The 16673-nt window shown below is 53.5% G+C and overlaps 5 protein-coding genes across 5 annotated transcripts; 2 read left to right on the top strand and 3 right to left on the bottom strand.

Moving 5' to 3' along the window:
- Window positions 1-832: 832 nt before the first annotated feature.
- Window positions 833-4137, bottom strand: BO72DRAFT_246421 (putative PHD finger and SET domain protein). The gene is made up of 2 exons (XM_040939977.1): window positions 1164-4137; window positions 833-1040 (listed from the first exon to the last, which is right to left on the bottom strand). Exons 1-2 carry the CDS (start codon window positions 3709-3711, stop codon window positions 949-951), a joined length of 2640 nt encoding a protein of 879 aa, XP_040797372.1. The 5' UTR covers window positions 3712-4137; the 3' UTR covers window positions 833-948.
- A 3141-nt stretch (window positions 4138-7278) lies between these two features.
- BO72DRAFT_437798 (putative proline permease) lies at window positions 7279-8838 on the bottom strand (the record flags this gene model as incomplete). The annotated part of the gene is made up of 1 exon (XM_040943361.1): window positions 7279-8838. One exon carries the CDS (start codon window positions 8836-8838, stop codon window positions 7279-7281), a length of 1560 nt encoding a protein of 519 aa, XP_040797371.1.
- Window positions 8839-9299: 461 nt separating this feature from the next.
- On the bottom strand, window positions 9300-11031 carry BO72DRAFT_437794 (putative nuclear pore protein (SEH1)). The gene is made up of 3 exons (XM_040943360.1): window positions 10626-11031; window positions 9729-10566; window positions 9300-9670 (listed from the first exon to the last, which is right to left on the bottom strand). Exons 1-3 carry the CDS (start codon window positions 10806-10808, stop codon window positions 9564-9566), a joined length of 1128 nt encoding a protein of 375 aa, XP_040797370.1. The 5' UTR covers window positions 10809-11031; the 3' UTR covers window positions 9300-9563.
- Window positions 11032-11232: 201 nt separating this feature from the next.
- Window positions 11233-12946, top strand: BO72DRAFT_412887 (UDP-N-acetylglucosamine--dolichyl-phosphate N-acetylglucosaminephosphotransferase). The gene is made up of 3 exons (XM_040942490.1): window positions 11233-11576; window positions 11669-11849; window positions 11907-12946. Exons 1-3 carry the CDS (start codon window positions 11332-11334, stop codon window positions 12882-12884), a joined length of 1404 nt encoding a protein of 467 aa, XP_040797369.1. The 5' UTR covers window positions 11233-11331; the 3' UTR covers window positions 12885-12946.
- A 693-nt stretch (window positions 12947-13639) lies between these two features.
- On the top strand, window positions 13640-16447 carry luA (3-isopropylmalate dehydratase LEU1). The gene is made up of 2 exons (XM_040943359.1): window positions 13640-13966; window positions 14031-16447. Exons 1-2 carry the CDS (start codon window positions 13760-13762, stop codon window positions 16170-16172), a joined length of 2349 nt encoding a protein of 782 aa, XP_040797368.1. The 5' UTR covers window positions 13640-13759; the 3' UTR covers window positions 16173-16447.
- Window positions 16448-16673: the final 226 nt, after the last annotated feature.

Raw genomic sequence — 16673 nt, 5'->3', positions numbered from 1 at the left:
CTGCGATCTCAGCTTTGTATACATGCGTACACTGTTAGCTTCGCCATAGACAGCACCCATAGTCCTTGCACGATTTCTCACGAGATCGGATCCATCCTCAGTTATCATTCTTAGCAGCCGACAGACGTCATCAACTCCTTTTCTCCTCGTGTCCATGATAAGCGGGTCATGCCTCAACAGTCTGGCCAAGGACGGGGTGTCCAGGCGGAAAAGGTTTTTGCAGGATAGTCTAGACGTAACTGTAAGAGGATGGAATTAGTATTATCCGCCTCGTTGGCTGGTTGGCTGGTTGGTTGGTTGCCTGTTGCCTGGCTTCAATAATAATGAAGTGGTTGACAGGTGGATGCTCAGGAGTCGACTAGCAGGGAAAAGAGGCGATGTGCTGGAGCAAGGCAAAGGCAGCACCCACCCCGAGACCCTCAGGAACTGACCAAGCGTATCTCGTACTGATAACTACAATAGCAACAACATGTGAAAGCAATCAAAGACGCTCTCATTCCTCATTAGCAACCCCGATTAAGAGTCGTCAGTCCCAATGTCCTGGGCACAAAAATTCCTAATAATAAAAGAGGAGAAAAAAAAAGATGAGAAGAGTGAAGAAAAAGAAATGAAAAAGAAAAGAACAAAAAGAGAAAAAAAAATAGTAATGAAGACAATCGTGAAGCGAGTGCTGCAGATCATTGACCTAATAGTGTAGGCCGGCCTGAACCCATCCATGATACCCTTTGACCATCCCAGTCCCAAAAGTATTTACCTATCCCGCTCCCATCCCAACACGCCTGATACGCCAGTTAGAAAACAGAAGGGCACCCATAGAACGCCCAATAATCCCATCCTTTACAGGTCGAAAGAAAATAGACATAAAATCAGCAAAAAACATGGTTGCATAGCACAGCACAGTGACTCAGACAAGTGACAGGCCTGTCATCCAATGCCAATGCCCAATCATCATTGCGTCAGTGAAGATAAGTGAGAGGCAGGTGCAGGCCCAGGATAATCTTTCATCATATCTTGGGAGCGTCGATCATCACCCTTGGTTGCTTCAATTTCCCCCGGTGGATTGCTATGCATGGGCATACTAGAAGTGACCGCCGGCTTATCACGAACCACGGGTCCTGACATGGCTGGGGTTGGTGGAAGCATCCCTGTGGCCTGGAGCTGAGTTTTCTCTACCGACGGCGTTGTCTTGGTTCCACGTCGAATAATGTAGTCTCCCAGGCTGAGCTTCTTTTTTACGGGGCTGGGAGCAACCACACTCGACGAAGCAAGGGCAGGCAATGTAGGTTGGGGAGGTGCATCTCCCGAAGGAGATATTGACGCCAACACAGGTGCAGACCCAGGGCTTGGGGCAGATGCTTTAGAGGTGATGGACGTGGGAGGAAGAGGGACATGAAGTTCGGGACGACGTTGGCTGACTGTTTTCAACGGTATTCGAGCATTGTGAGCGGCTGTTGACGGCCAGGGAGGTGGTAAAGGAGGCTTGACCATGCCTCGGTCTGTTGACGAGGCCTCGAGCGGTGCGGGATAAGCTTGCGAGGGCGATGAAAGAATAGGCGAATCCATGTCCTTCATATCCGCATCGTCTTTATCGCCTGACGCACTAGGGGTCGACGCTGTAAGTGAGAGACCCCCAGGGGGGCTCAGAGATGCAGGGGGCGAGTCCAGATGTCTGACTGGTTTTACTGGAGGTGACATAGATTGGCTGCTTTTTTCGAAGCGCAGACGATCGGAATAGCATCGTTTCAACAAACGTTGAGTTAATGGTACGAAGTTAGGTCGTCGAGGCGAAGGCGAAGAAGAGAACCCGTCGAAAGGAGCTTCAGGCTCGGTTTGAATTGCCGAGTCCACGTATTGAGGGCGCCCGAGTGGAGATTGGACAGAAGACATGCTATGGCTGTTGGACATCTTGCGTGGAGAACCATGACGTCCACTAGGCAACGGCCCAGGCAGAGTACCAGCCGGTGGGGAGTGCGATTGATGCTCGCGACCATGAGTTGACTGACCACTAGCTCGCTTTTTCCTTTTGTTGGTTGCTTGCTGATCCTGCTCTAATTGCTGAAACTTCTTCTCGGCTGCCGCGATTTTCCGCTTCTCGCGGGCAGAGAGCTCGGAGTCTCCCAGCAAGTAGTTTTCGGTCGGAGTCTGTAGCGTGGGAGTCAGATCGCGACTGCGAGTCTGTCCGCGCACAGAGCCTGACGCAGAGCGACTGTCGGCTTGATCATCCTCATCTATAGCCTTGGTCGTTTCACTCCCAGCGCGACTGTTAGCGGTGGGGGAAATGATTGGTTTTGTCCTAGGTCTCTTCCGTTTGAGGCCTGCCTGTTTCATGTTGGCTTCCAATAATCTGGGGTGTCGCCGGCGATCTACGCTGGCCAGCAAGCAGTTCGAGGATGGAACGCAAGCGCAGCCGCCAAAATGGGCGAGAACATTGCTAATGCAGATGGCAGCATTGTCTTGGGCATTATCACTGGGTTCTTGCTTGACTAAACCATTGCTTGATTCGAACAGCTGAGGATCCAGATACCACATGGCAGTAATCTCGGCATCAGGGGCAATATCTTCTTTTGCAACAAAGCAGAAGTGATATTCTACCTGGTTCGTAATGTAGGTCTTCATCGTCACATTCGGACGGCAAGACCGCCGCACGTAGCGGAGAACACTTCCTTCATGGCGACTGTCGATATAGATCGGGAGCTGCGGATGAAAGAAGACGAAAGGCTCCGGATGACGGAGCTCCTGCCAGCGATTACTGGGATCAAGACAGTAATCCCGCAGCAGACCAATCTTACCTGTGATTTCCCCAACGATTTCGTCCTTTCCTACACGATCTTTGGTCTTGAGCACTTTCCAGGTCGGGTGTTGCCCCTCCAGTTCAATACTAGGTTCTGTGATAGACTCAGTTGACAGTGTGGGCCACCGCGACCGGTCAAGCGATGCCCCGGACCAAGTAAAGATATCCTGCGCGGACCGCCCGTTGGCAACTCGGGCCAAAGCGGTTGGTTCCGTTACCCAGGAAGCCAGATCTGCGGCCAAGGGAAGGTTGACAAACAAGTTGCTGTCCATACTCGCATAATCGTTATCATGATCATAGAGGTGCAAGAACTCGTGCGAATAGAGGGGGATGGCTGGACCAGCCGTCTTTATGGGGCTCATGGACGCTGCAGCCCGTTTCCGTGGATCAGGTGGAAAACCCGGAGCACCCGAGACAGAGCTAATTGACCCCGAAGCACGATGATTTGTCTTGACTTTCTTTGCAACGGGCTGATCGCGCACCGCGGATTCCGACCGATGGTGGAATCCATTTACCTGATCACCATGTTCTTTAATCTTTTTCTTGTGGCTCTTGTTTCCAGATCGTTTGGTTTTCCGGTCACCGCCGTCATTCTGTTCCCTAAGACGTCTCTGCCGTTCGGTTGCACGCCGCCCATCCAGATGACGCGGCTCGCAATCGACACAGTTATGCACGTCGGGCACATCTCGACCATGGTAATAGCACTCTATATGCTGCCAAGTTTCGCACCCTTCACAGAAAACCGTGTTCCCATCGTCATCCTCAAAAGCGCAGATGCATTTGATGGTATACGGCTCCTCCTCTTCCGGGGCGATGGAGTCGGAAACGGTGCCGTTGACGCCGGGTGAGTGCAGCGGGACGGTGACCGGATAAGGGTCCGTGATGGGGTGCGTGATGGCGAGTGGGGAGGTATCTGTCATAATCCGACAGAATACCCCCTCTCAGATTGAACAAGAGACACGCGGTGGTGGTTGTTCGGGTAGACGAACGACTCGTAGTGGTATTGTATCACAGACCAACACGCATATCAACAACACGGACTGCTCTCCTGGCCTCAGCTATACACACACAACTCTAAGCAGCAGCAGAAGGACCACTCTAAGGTGAAACCACTTGGGCGCAGAGGAACCTGTCCACGATGTCCCGACTCAACAGTAGCGCGAACAACGACCCACAAAGCAGGACTCGGCTGCAAGCGACGGTAGACAATTTCGGCGCTAAAGGAGGGAAGGTAATTGGAAAGAAGGCCTCGGATCGAGATTCGAAGGGAAAGGGTGTCGAAGAAAGCGTTAGTGATGTCGTGATTGTCGGTGGCGCGTGCGACCGTATGAACGCGAAAGGGTATCGATGATTGAGAGTCGACGACTATGGAAGGGCGGACGGATCACGAATCGCATGGAGAAGAGGCGAGAATTGGAACAGACAGTTGAGAGATGGAGGCGAGGTGGTGAGGAGGTCCCGGTAAAGGTGATCGTCGTTTAGTAATAGTCGAGGGGGGGAGATGAGGATAAGACAAAAGGGGAGAGAAGAGTTAGTATGAAGAAGATAATTAAGATGAGAGAAAGGTCAAAAGCGGAGTTCAGAAGGAATGAGACGGTGGATGAGTGAAAGGGAGTAGGTAAGAGGAAGGGAGATCGGGAGTGAAGAGGGAAGAGAGTGAGTGAGAGTGGATCGAGGGAGGGAGTGCAAGAGCAGCGAGCGAGAGAACGAGAGACACAGAGAGAGTGAGAGAGTGAGTGAGAGAGAGAGAGAGAGAGAGGCTAAAGCCACGGATGGGCCATCCAAGCGGCGCGTCCAAGACCCGGAGAGAAAAAGGAATGGCGTGGAATTTTTTCTCCCACCCGCTTCAAGGACTGGGGGTGGGAAAGTGTGTCAATGGTGACTTTGGGGGGGGTGGTTGCTGGAGTAGGTGTCCTCGAACAGTGCCCTTTTTTTCGCTCTTCTCGCCTTTGCTTTGATTCTGATCCGCGATTTGGACCTCCTAGACTTGTCCTTTCTTAGTGCCCTTTTTTGTTGAGGGGGAGGGTCGATAATGATGGCAGACAGAAAGAGGGGGGAAGGGAAGAATTGATTTGTTAGTGATGAGTGGTGAGCATAACTTGGGTAAGGGACAGATCCGACGACGGACAGTCCGAGCAACGAGCGAATTGCAAGCTGGAACGAGGGACAGGGAGGGAGGGGGGGAGGGATAGAGAAGGGGAGTTGTAGCCAAAACCCACCCACCCTTGGAGCCTTGGAGGGAAGCACAGGTTCAAGGTTGCTTGGGAGGGCGCAACCGGAAACGAACCCACGTCGAGCCACGGGCAGACCAAGAAGCTCTCGAGTTCGAGTCTCTCTCCAGGCTGACTCTCGGCCTTTCTGCTCCCGGCCTGAGTTCTCAGGCCAAGATTCATGGTTGCCTGGAAGCGACCAAGGTGGAGAAATCCCGCTTTGCCGTTCCCGGTAGGAAAGAGTCCCACTAGTCTCAATCAGGGAAGAGACGGGTGCCGCGGGCGGGCGAGCCCCGTCTCTGACACAGCGCGGGGGGAAAGGAGGACAATCATGTGAGAGGCAGGCAGAAAGAGGAATGGTGCCGGAGCATTGAACTCAGTAGGAGAGGAGGAAGAAGGAACACGGGAAATGTGTATGATCCATATCTGAGATATGGGCAGAGAGTTCTGATGAAAGAGATGGGAAGGAGGGGGAGGGATTAGCCAGCGAGCTCGTCCGGCCATCTCTCCCACGAAATGAAGCACATAAACAAAAGGGATCTGGGCTGAAAGGGAGAATATTGCGAGTGAAGGTGAAAAAGAAAAGAGGAAAGAGAGAAGGAAAGGGTCGACGAAGCCCGAATGCACCTGAATGTGGATCATTTTAGCTGCTATCAACAGTAATGTCGGTCAACCTGCCCGTCGTAATTCAGGCCAACGACCGCCCTGGGACAACTCATGCATGCGTTGCCCATCATGGTTCGTGATGGGACTAAAATTGTCCCTGTAAACTGTAGACCTTGACCGGGGTGTCAACCCAGGAATGATGAAGCTTTAGGTTGGTCAATAAGAAGAATGTGTTAGTCTTAATGGATGGTTAGCAGTAGAGCAAAGGCAAGTCATGAGCAAGACAGGATCAATCAAGTGCTTGGTCCTCAGTGCGGCAGGTGGTGGTGGTGGTGGTGGTGGTAAAGTTGGTACTCAAGGCGGCAAAGGGGACGAGCGGCTGCATGCTTGGTCGGGAGACCCGACCATGAACCATGGCAGGGAAGGTCCTCCTCGTAAGGGCAAGGTCAGTGAACAGAAGCAGAGATCAAAAGGCACTCCTATGTGCTAGCCTGACAGTCAATAATGAACAGGGCAGATAAATTCCAATCTATTGACAGAGCTGGGGTTGGTAGGCGTAGAGGTGTTAAAGTGAGTGAGTAGTATGGTGATCGTAGTGGGAGAGGGCATGAGTACTTGACAAGAGCCAGGGTCCCATTCAATATTTGAATGGGCGGAAAGTCCCAGCAGCAAGGCCGTGTGGTCAGTCATAAAACTCAGGGTGGCGGTTGCAAAAAGAAAAGGGGAGAGGAAAAGGGAAGGGAAGTGCAATAATAAATGGAATGGTCTGTGAGCAGGGAAAATCGTAGGTGTGGAAAAAAATATCCTCTCATGACTGATAGATTACCCATACCCGGTGCGGTGGGTTGGTTTGCACCTGGGCTGGTATCAAGCGTTACCAGCTAGCCAGGCAGACAAGCATAGATGAGAGAAAAAGAGAGCGAGAGTGAGAGGGAGTGTGTCGGAAAGATGATGAAGATTGCTTTACACAGCCCAATTAGATCCTATAATACCTCTCTAGCCTTTGAATGTTATTGTCGAGGCATTTGCAATGGAGGTGAAGCCACTCTCTGATGGTTTGAGATAGCAGTCATGTTAGCAGACTCACAAGCTGACTGCAAAGAGGGGAGGGAGGACCTCATGACTTGCAGAATAATGCGATAGAGCAGAGCCAACTGACCTTAAGTCCGGAGAGCACTCAGCATCCGTAGCATCCCCGGTAAGAACAATTTCTAGCGTTGCAGTGACCATGGTGACTGAGCGGTGCAGTGTTGACAATAATTTACCAACCGTAGCGGGTAAAATACATTACCTGTAGGGGCTGACGGGTGAGTCTGTCCAGCCCGCGCGTGGCGAAACCACCGCTCCCCCAAGCTTACCTTACCGGCTTTATTGCCTCCCAACAAGCAGCTACGGACTTCCCTCTAAAGATGATGATTTATCATCGGCGTCTCTGGATGTGGAAGACAAGTAGTAGATCAAGTTGGAAACTTCGATTCAAGAATACAAGTAGTACACAAACAACCACAGGTAGGTATAGGTATATGACAAGCCCGTTGCCCTTCTAAGAATACAAAATGAAAGAATGAATCACAATGCCACACACAGTAGGATAATGATAATTCAAGGTATGAGGCGAAATGCCAAGTTCACCACTTCAATAATGTCCTTCGATCAGCGTCATTGATACTCTCATGGACCCATTGTAGATCCGGCCTCAGCCTGGTGAGGAGGAGCATCCTTTCTTGACCGTGCCATCTCCCACCACACGCGCTGTCCAGATGATCGAGCAGAACCGGCGCGGGCTTTGCTCTGCGTCTGCTCGTCGGGAAGTGTGCGAAAAGAGGTGAACCCCTGCGTCAAGGAAGTCCGGAATCGATGGCTCAAGTAAAGCATCCAGAACATGGCAATGCTGGTGTATACGGGGACCGCATTGCGGATCTTCAGTCCCGACAGAGCAGGGGCTTCGTCCGCGGGTGGCGAGGGGAAGGCCATGAGGAGGCTGTTGGCAATAGGTAGCACGGCGCAACCCGCAATACCCAGGTACACCCCATAAGGTTGGATGCTGGACTGGTACACCTGCAGAAAGCCTTCGTCGGCTGTCTGTCGGCGGAATCGGATGTAGACGAGACAGGCACCGAGCCATGAGATTGAGCCAGACGTAGTGATGAAGTACAGCAATGAGTTGTGCACAGAGGAGCTAGACACCGACACCGACAGATACCCAAATACCGAGAACAAGGCGGAAGCAACAACGGCCACATACGGCACGCTCAGTCGGTTGCGGGCCGTGAACAGGGTGGGGGCATGGCCAGTCTCCGCCAAGGCACAGAGTGTGCGAGATGAATGATGGAGAAAAGAGCGTCCAGAAGCAACAGAAGAGATGCAAATCATCGCCCGAGCAAGTATAGATAGCGCTCGAATGCCAGTCTGATCGATACCAACGACGAAGGGTGAAGCTCCGGCCCCGAGGCCATCGTTCGTCAACAGAGGCTCGTCGAAGGGACTCATGAAGGTCATCATGAAGGCACTGACAGTGTAGAGCGTGAAGAGCAGAAGGCTTGAAAGCCGTGTCGACCGCAGGATGCTTGAAGGGTTCTCTACTTCACGACGCTCGACCTTCTGCACGATCAACTCCGGAACGAAGGAGAAGGCAATCACCGTGTAGAGAAGACACTGGAGGAAGCCCAGAGCGCGACCCCCATTTCCGGGAACCAGGTACTCGCTAAACGGGCCAGGCTCATGCCAATAATGAAATCCTCGGATTGATGTGCCAGGAATACCTCGAATGGCCATGTAGATGGAGACAATCATGAATCCGACAGTTGTGAAGAGCTTCAAGCCGGTGAATATGATCTCGCTTCGCATAAATTCCCGTTCTGGAAGCATGTTGAAGAGGAAGATCGCAAGGGTGACTGCTGTGATCCGTATAGCAACGGAGGGCGCCGGATCCCACTGACCGAGACTGACCATCGCGGTGGTAACTTCGAAAGGTACCATCATTGCCAGAGTATACCATCGTAAGTAAGCCAGGGAGAATCCGAGATGACCTGAGCTGTACTGATACCCATGGGTAATCAGGGTACCAAAGGGACGAGGCTGATGGGCTGCCACTTCAGCGACGGCGGTCGTCAGGCAATACATCAGAATGGAAAGGAAGACATATGAGCCAACGAGTGCTGCTGGACCACCGACGGCCAAGGCCTGACCGGCACCGATGAAGAGACCCGTTCCAAGAGTTGAGAGAATCATTGTGTATGGTGGGATCAATAATGATGGTGTGTATATACTGGTAAAGACTGGAAGGGAGGTATGCGTATGTATAGAAGAAGAATGCTGAAGAGGTGAAGAAGAAAAGAATTCGAGGAGGCGGGAGGTGGTTTTGAGTCGAGAGAAGAAAGGCGTTTGGCACCTTCCTCGTTCAGCGACGCCAACATACACCACCAACACGGAAAGACTGAGTCCGGACCTCGGAGATAGAAGGCAGGTACATGTGAGGTCCACGGTGCAGTGTGGGCTACAGGCTGTACGTAAGTTGCTATTACCTTCTGCGAACCTGGATCGGATGATAGAAGGAAAGTGCGTGGGAGGTGAGGTAGTCGAGGCCCAGATCCAGCTGGGCAAGTGTCAAGGAAGACCGACCACCAAGACTGCACCCGGAAAGGAACGTACTGGGTAGCGATGCATGGGTATCATTTCTACTACCTAGTAAAGGAATATAGCAGGAGTGCGAGATATTAAGCAGAAATTAAGCAGATATTAAGCGACGATCTATGGCCCTTACCAAGGTGCGATCCACACCAAACGCCTCTTGAGCATGGATAGGAAATTTGACCAGGAAGACAAAGACCTAATGGTAAAACATGGATAATAGAGAGTGCTGGAAACAAGATCATGTCCTCGCGACGCTGATATGGGTATACTTAGCGCCTGCAACCTGATAAATCTAATCGACAAATTCCAGCCAGGGAAGTAAATCACTGAGAAGCCATATCAGTTTCGGCATATTCGAGCCATTGCCCTGAAAGAGACTTCTTCCAGAAGCGCACAGCACCATCATCACCCGAGGAGATGAGGCAATCACCTAACAGATGTTAGACTTCCGGTCATAGTGACCGTGAGGGAGGAACTGTAGTACTTACCGGCGTAGGAAAAGCCCACTTGCCACACATCAAGGTGTTTGCTATCAATACAGGCGACTTCCTTGTACGAATGTTTGAAATTGGAATCATCTGTTGCCGCACGGTCGGATAGCGAGGCAGGGGCATGATTTGCCAGAGCTGATCCAATTCCCGACTGGGCTTGCGTGCGCACTGATAGCGACTGCGAGGCAGATCGAGAATGGCTGCCATTTTGTTTCTTGGTCCTGGTTTCGGACGGGAAGGTGTAGACTTCAAATACACGAATAAACCCGTCTTTGCACCCGCTTGCAATCAAATCGTATCCGCGAACCGAGCCATTGGCCCAGGAAATGTCTCGGACCAGACCACCATGGCCGCTTAGCTCGATCGCATGGTAAAAGCGTCGATTGGCATCGGTGCGGTACACTTTAACACTGTCCATAGCTGCCACCACTAGAGAAAGGCTTTTCCTGTCCCACGATGGCGAGACTGAATGAGTGATGTCCGTAGGGTCGTGGTGAAACTGGACCTTGAAGCTTGTTTCCTCCCCTCTCTGAGGCGCACTACAGACACGGAATTGATCCAAGGGCTGCCAATCGGCAAGGGTGTCCGGGCTGACAGGCTCCATGACCATTAGATAGCCGTCGCGCGTGATTACCGCGAGCCACGATTCAAGATCGATGTTGCGAAAGTCAATGGAGACGAACGGGTGGCGCTGCGGCGCTGTCATGCGAAAGATGGATCTGAAACGCCGGCCCGAGTTGAGAGGCTGCGTAACATCTTCTTGCCATATCTTGCATTTCATATCTTCCCCCACGCTGCCAATGTGCTGGCCAGTGAAAGGTCCATTCCAAGTCGCCTAAACAGCCTATCGTCAACACAAAGCAAGTTTCTGCGGTCGGTGTTAAGACAGCTTACATCGCGGATTTCCGCGTCATGGGCGCGCCATGTATCTACTAATCGCCATTCCCCGTCTTTCTGGTCCCAAACCTTCATGCGGTGGTCGGTCGAAGCCGTTAGGATGCGATTGCCATAGAAGTTGAATCTGGTCACTGACACCAGGTCACGATGACCGGCATCGAAATCCGCGAAACCCGACATGGATGTGGTATGCGAACCCGGGATTTCACCCCCAATTAGATGGGCGAAACAACCAGCCTCGCAGCCACCGCCCTTGACACAGGATGAGACACGTCGACAGTCAGCTGGGAGCTGGAGGGGTAGTAATTCAGGGTTGGGGGGAGTTGTGCTGATGCTTTTTTTGGCCTATCCATGCGTCTCCGATAGCTCCCCTTCTCCAATTGTACCAGATAGGACATGCATGTGAAGCACTGGGATTGTTGGGATCGCAGCTGGTTTGTCACTCAGTCATCCATTCATTGATTACCTAACACATTTGTTATCTGATGCGCATGTGCCTGAGCCGCTCAGACCGCCTTCTTCAGGTCACCAGGCGGTGGAGTTACGTCGGCAAAACGAGATGCGTCGTACGCCTTTCTCCACCATTCCCTAATGCCACCTTGCCATTCTTCGTAGTCTTTTTTTTTCTTAACACATGCTGGAGACTCGTCAATCTTGATTCCTGGGGCTGTGAAGCCGGTATGCTGATACTGTCTCGCGCGCGATGACTTTAGTCAATTCGAGCTCTCTCTCCCACCATGAGGCCTGGCGCCTCTTCCTCTTGGTGGCAGTATGCGTCGGCATCCTGTCCAATACATTTCAAGGCGAAGGGGCACCCCTGATCGCGTCAGTTGCCTTCAGTGGCATTGCATTTGCAGTGACATTTAGTATGATCCGTTGGCTCGGGCCTACTTTCCTCAAAGCAGGGCTGAAGGGGAAGGATATGGCCAAACCGAATAGGCCCGAAATGTATGTGCTTCTATCTGTTCGCCGATCACTGTACAATGGTCGCGAACGTGTTATTGATCAGAATCATGGTGATTAATGTGTTCACGGCTCAGACCAGAGACCATGGGAGCTGTTTGCTCCATTGTATATCTCCTTGCGCTCATCTTCTTCATCCCTTTCGCATTTTACAAAGATATCGTGGCAGCGACCTCCGGGGGAGGTAATCGCGATGTTGTTATTGAAACCCAACACGTTGAGCATGGTCGCATGCTACATCGGTTCCCTCATGCAAAGGTTTGCCACTCTCCATAGCAAAGGACGCCTTCTGTATGCTAATAACCAAATCAATAGCTTGCCTCCTACCTCTCCGGGTTGCTCTCTCTTCAATGCATTGTTATTCTCGGGATTGGCGATGACTTGCTCGACATTCGATGGCGGCATAAAGTTCTCATCCCCGCCTTTGGTGCGATCCCAATGCTTATCGTATACTTCGTGGATTTCGGGGTCACGCAAGTGGTTGTGCCCGTTCCTCTGCAGCCCTATCTGGGACCGTTCATTGATCTCGGATGGCTGTATTACGTGTACATGGCTGCTGTGGCCATCTTTTGTCCCAACTCGATCAACATGTTGGCGGGGGTCAACGGAGTGGAGGTTGCGCAGTCGCTCGTGATAGCAGTCTTGCTGATTGCGAATGACGCACTGTACCTTGCGCCGGTGACGCCTTACCCGCATCCTGCGACTGACTCGCATCTGTTCTCGCTGTACTTTCTCTTGCCATTTCTCGGAGTATCTTTGGCCCTTCTATGCCACAACTGGTACCCCTCCAAGGTCTTTGTCGGGGATACGTACTGCTATTTTGCAGGAATGGTCTTTGCTGTTGTCGGCATTCTTGGCCACTTCAGCAAAACACTGCTCCTCCTGTTCATCCCGCAGATCTTTAACTTCGTATATTCCACCCCCCAGCTGTTCCATCTGATCCCATGTCCACGCCATCGCCTACCAAAATTCAATTCCGTGACCGGGCTGTTGGATGCATCCGTGACGGAATGGGCGGTACCGCCTGCGCCACTGATCGCCGCCGCATTGGAACTCCTGCACAAGCTGCGCCTGGTTCGCGTCACCAGAAACGAGAACGGTCAAATCGTGCAGTCCACGAATCTCACTATTCTCAACCTGTGGCTCGTTTGGATGGGTCCGATGAGGGAAGATCGGCTCGCATTGAGCATGGTTGGTCTGCAGACTGTGTGCGGGCTATTAGGGCTTTTTGTGCGACACCGTTTAGCTCTGCTTGTTTTCCGCGAGGACAACCGGGCGTTCAATTATGTATAGATGCCGCTGAGCTTCGACTCGTATAGATAGGTACCGGTTTCGAGCATAGACTTATTCATAGCCCTTGGGTCCACTATCCAAAGAAGCAAAGAATGTACGTACAAGTAGTCTATGAGTAGGTAGTAGGTAGTAATGAGATTACTTCAGATCAGATACGATACGCCGACACACCAACTGACCGCCCGACCCACAGTGACGGCGCAAAAGAGCTCCAAACTCGAAACTGGATCGGCCCAGAATTCCCAGCTGGCCGGACGCCCGACGGGATCTAACCAGAACCTTCACCAGCCTTGCCCTCTTTTGGTCGAGTAGCGCCGTTCATGGTGTAATCTATCGTCACCGGATATGATGCCATTCCCAGGGAGTCAACTCCATACTACACAGTAATGTACTAGGTATAAACACCACACCTATTCTTTGCAACTGTAATGAGATATTTCAGAGCAATGCTGCATGTCGGGCATAATGTCCCGCCTAAGAGTCATTCCTACATGACGGAGTCATTCATTGCTGCAGTGGGAATTTCGAATCAGACTCGGTCGGTTAGTCATACTACCGTCGCTAACCGGCCCCGCCCCCGACATCGGACTCCACTACCCCCCAGAAAATTCGGTCCCGTCCAATCGGCAAAGGGCCATTGGGTGCTGACCACCGAGACCGGCGTTGCCCCTCGAAAGGCGGCGGTGCGACATCGCGGCGGGCGCTGCTGTTAAAACCATCTCTTGTCTCTTCTTGTTCCTCTGCTCATCAATCAATCATCCTTCACATTTGTCTCGCGTGCCTTGTGCAAGCTATCTCTACTCTCGCCCTCCTCATCCAGCTGCACAATCACACCCCCCCTTTTCCTTGAATATTTCTCTCAATCCTCGCCCCTCATGCCCGGCGTCGACAAAAAACCCAAGACCTTGTATGACAAGGTCCTGAACCACCACATTGTCAACGAGCAGGAAGATGGCACCCTCCTGATCTACATCGACAGACACCTTGTTCACGAAGTGACATCCCCACAGGCCTTCGAGGGTCTCGAGAACACCGGTCGTCAAGTCCGCCGGCCGGACTGCACTCTGGTGACCGTTGACCACGTACGTTGACTCCTTTAACACCCGGTGATGCATGGTAAAAGCTGATTGGGATGCTCTTCTGCAGAACATCCCTACTTCCTCCCGAAAAAACTTCAAGAACGTCGAAGAGTTCATCCAAGAGAACGACTCCCGGCTGCAAGTGACCACCCTCGAGGAAAATGTGAAGAAATTCGGCCTCACCTACTTCGGGATGGGCGACAAGCGCCAAGGTATCGTGCATATCATCGGGCCCGAGCAGGGGTTCACTCTGCCCGGCACCACCGTCGTCTGCGGTGACAGTCACACCTCCACCCACGGCGCCTTCGGTGCGCTGGCCTTCGGTATCGGCACTAGCGAGGTCGAGCACGTCCTCGCCACACAGACCCTCATCACCCGCCGGAGCAAGAACATGCGCATCCAGGTCGACGGCGAGCTCCCCGCGGGCGTTACCAGCAAGGACGTCGTCCTCCACATCATCGGCATCATCGGCACGGCCGGCGGTACCGGTGCGGTCATCGAGTTCTGCGGTTCCGTCATCCGCGGCCTGAGCATGGAGGCCCGGATGTCCATGTGCAACATGTCCATTGAGGGCGGTGCTCGTGCTGGCATGATCGCCCCCGACGAGGTCACTTTCGAGTACCTCAAGGGCCGCCCCCTCGCCCCCAAGTACGACAGTGCCGAGTGGAAGAAGGCCGTCAGCTTCTGGAAGAGCCTGGCCTCCGACGAGGGTGCCCACTACGACAAAACCATCGTCATCGACGGCAAGGACATCATCCCCACCATCTCGTGGGGTACCTCCCCGCAGGACGTCATCCCCATCACCGGCGTGGTGCCCAGCCCCGACGACTTCCAGGACGATGCCCGCAAGCTGGCCTGCAAGCGCGCCCTCGAGTACATGGGTCTGACCTCGGGCACCCCCATGAAGGACATCGACGTCGACAAGGTCTTCATCGGCTCCTGCACCAACGCCCGCATCGAGGATCTCCGCGCCGCCGCCAAGGTCGTCCGCGGCAAGAAGATCGCCGCAAACATCAAGCGCGCAATGGTCGTCCCCGGCTCCGGTTTGGTCAAGCAGCAGGCTGAGTCGGAGGGGCTGGACAAGATCTTCGTGGATGCGGGCTTCGAGTGGCGTGAGGCCGGGTGCTCCATGTGCCTGGGCATGAACCCGGACATTCTCTCCCCGCAGGAGCGCTGCGCCAGCACCTCCAACCGCAATTTCGAGGGCCGCCAGGGCGCCGGAGGCCGCACCCACCTGATGTCGCCCGCCATGGCCGCCGCCGCCGCCATCGTGGGTAAGCTGGCCGACGTGCGCGAGCACCTGGTGTCCAGCCCCGTGCTGGGCAAGGCCCACACGGCCGTCAACGTCGATGAGGAGCCCCAGCAACACCACGAGGACCCCAGCAGCGAGAGCGAAGCGGAGCGCATCAACGACCAGCCCGCGGACAACGAGCCGCACACCAACACCATTGCCGGAGGCAGCGGCTCCTCCTCGGGCAGCGCCGGCCTCCCCAAGTTCACGACGCTCAAGGGCATCGCGGCGCCGATGGACCGGTCCAACGTGGACACGGACGCGATCATCCCCAAGCAGTTCCTCAAGACTATCAAGCGCACGGGGTTGGGCAGCGCGCTCTTCTACGAGCTCCGCTACAAGGACGGGGCGGAGATCCCCTCGTTCGTGCTGAACCAGGAACCCTACCGCAGCGCCAAGATCCTGGTGGTGACGGGCCCCAACTTCGGCTGCGGCAGCTCCCGCGAGCACGCCCCCTGGGCCCTCCTCGACTTCGGCATCAAGTGCGTCATCGCCCCCTCCTTCGCCGACATCTTCTTCAACAACACCTTCAAGAACGGCATGCTCCCCGTCGTCATCTCCGATGAGTCCGCGCTCGCCAAGATCGCCGCCGAGGCCTCCGCCGGCCGCGAGGTCGAGGTCGACCTCGTCAACCAGCAGGTCAAGGACGCCCAGGGCACCGTCCTGGCCACCTTCGACGTCGACGCCTTCCGCCGCCACTGCCTGATCAACGGCCTCGACGACATTGGCCTTACCCTGCAGATGGAGGACAAGATCAAGGCCTTCGAGGCCCACCGCTCCCTCGAGACCCCCTGGCTCGACGGCAGCGGCTACCTCAAGCGCGGCAAGCGCGCCGGCGGCGGTGCCACCATGATCCAGGCCGCCCCCGTCCCCAAGACGAATCGTGGCGACGTCAAGGGGGAGCCTCTGGAGTGGTAGGCTGCGTTTCGTCGCCTCCCTCATCTCCTCTTCTCTTTCGAACTTTCGGATACACGTTTCTTGTTACGACAATACCATAATGCAGCTTTTTCTCTTTTTCTCTTTCTTTCTTCTCCTTTCGGGTTCTATTCTATTGTTGCCTCGCAAACAAAAAAACAGCTATATATCACTTGGTGTGCTTCTCGGGCTTATGTTGTTGAATGCCCCGGTCTGGTGCAAAAAGGACATTGGGAGGGAAAGGAAATAGACAGGAAATAATTAATTTCACATCTCATTGAGACTACTTCAATTCCTTCTTTTCTTCATTTATGTAAAGTGTAGATCTCACCAATGACGCTATCCTTGGCGTCCTTCCGTACCTCCTAAGCTCCTCACATCGGCGTGCAGGATGAATGCCTTGCCAACCTCACGAACGCCTACGGCCACTAATAAGCCAAGCGACGCAACCACTCAAAAATCCTTCATTTGTGTATATCCATTTCAACTGATCCCAGTTTTTAA

This window comes from Aspergillus fijiensis (assembly GCF_003184825.1).
Source record: "Aspergillus fijiensis CBS 313.89 unplaced genomic scaffold BO72scaffold_61, whole genome shotgun sequence".
NCBI lineage: Eukaryota > Fungi > Ascomycota > Eurotiomycetes > Eurotiales > Aspergillaceae > Aspergillus > Aspergillus fijiensis.
The sequence above is the reverse complement of the archived record's forward strand: the minus strand, read 5'-3'. Positions and strand labels throughout refer to the sequence as shown.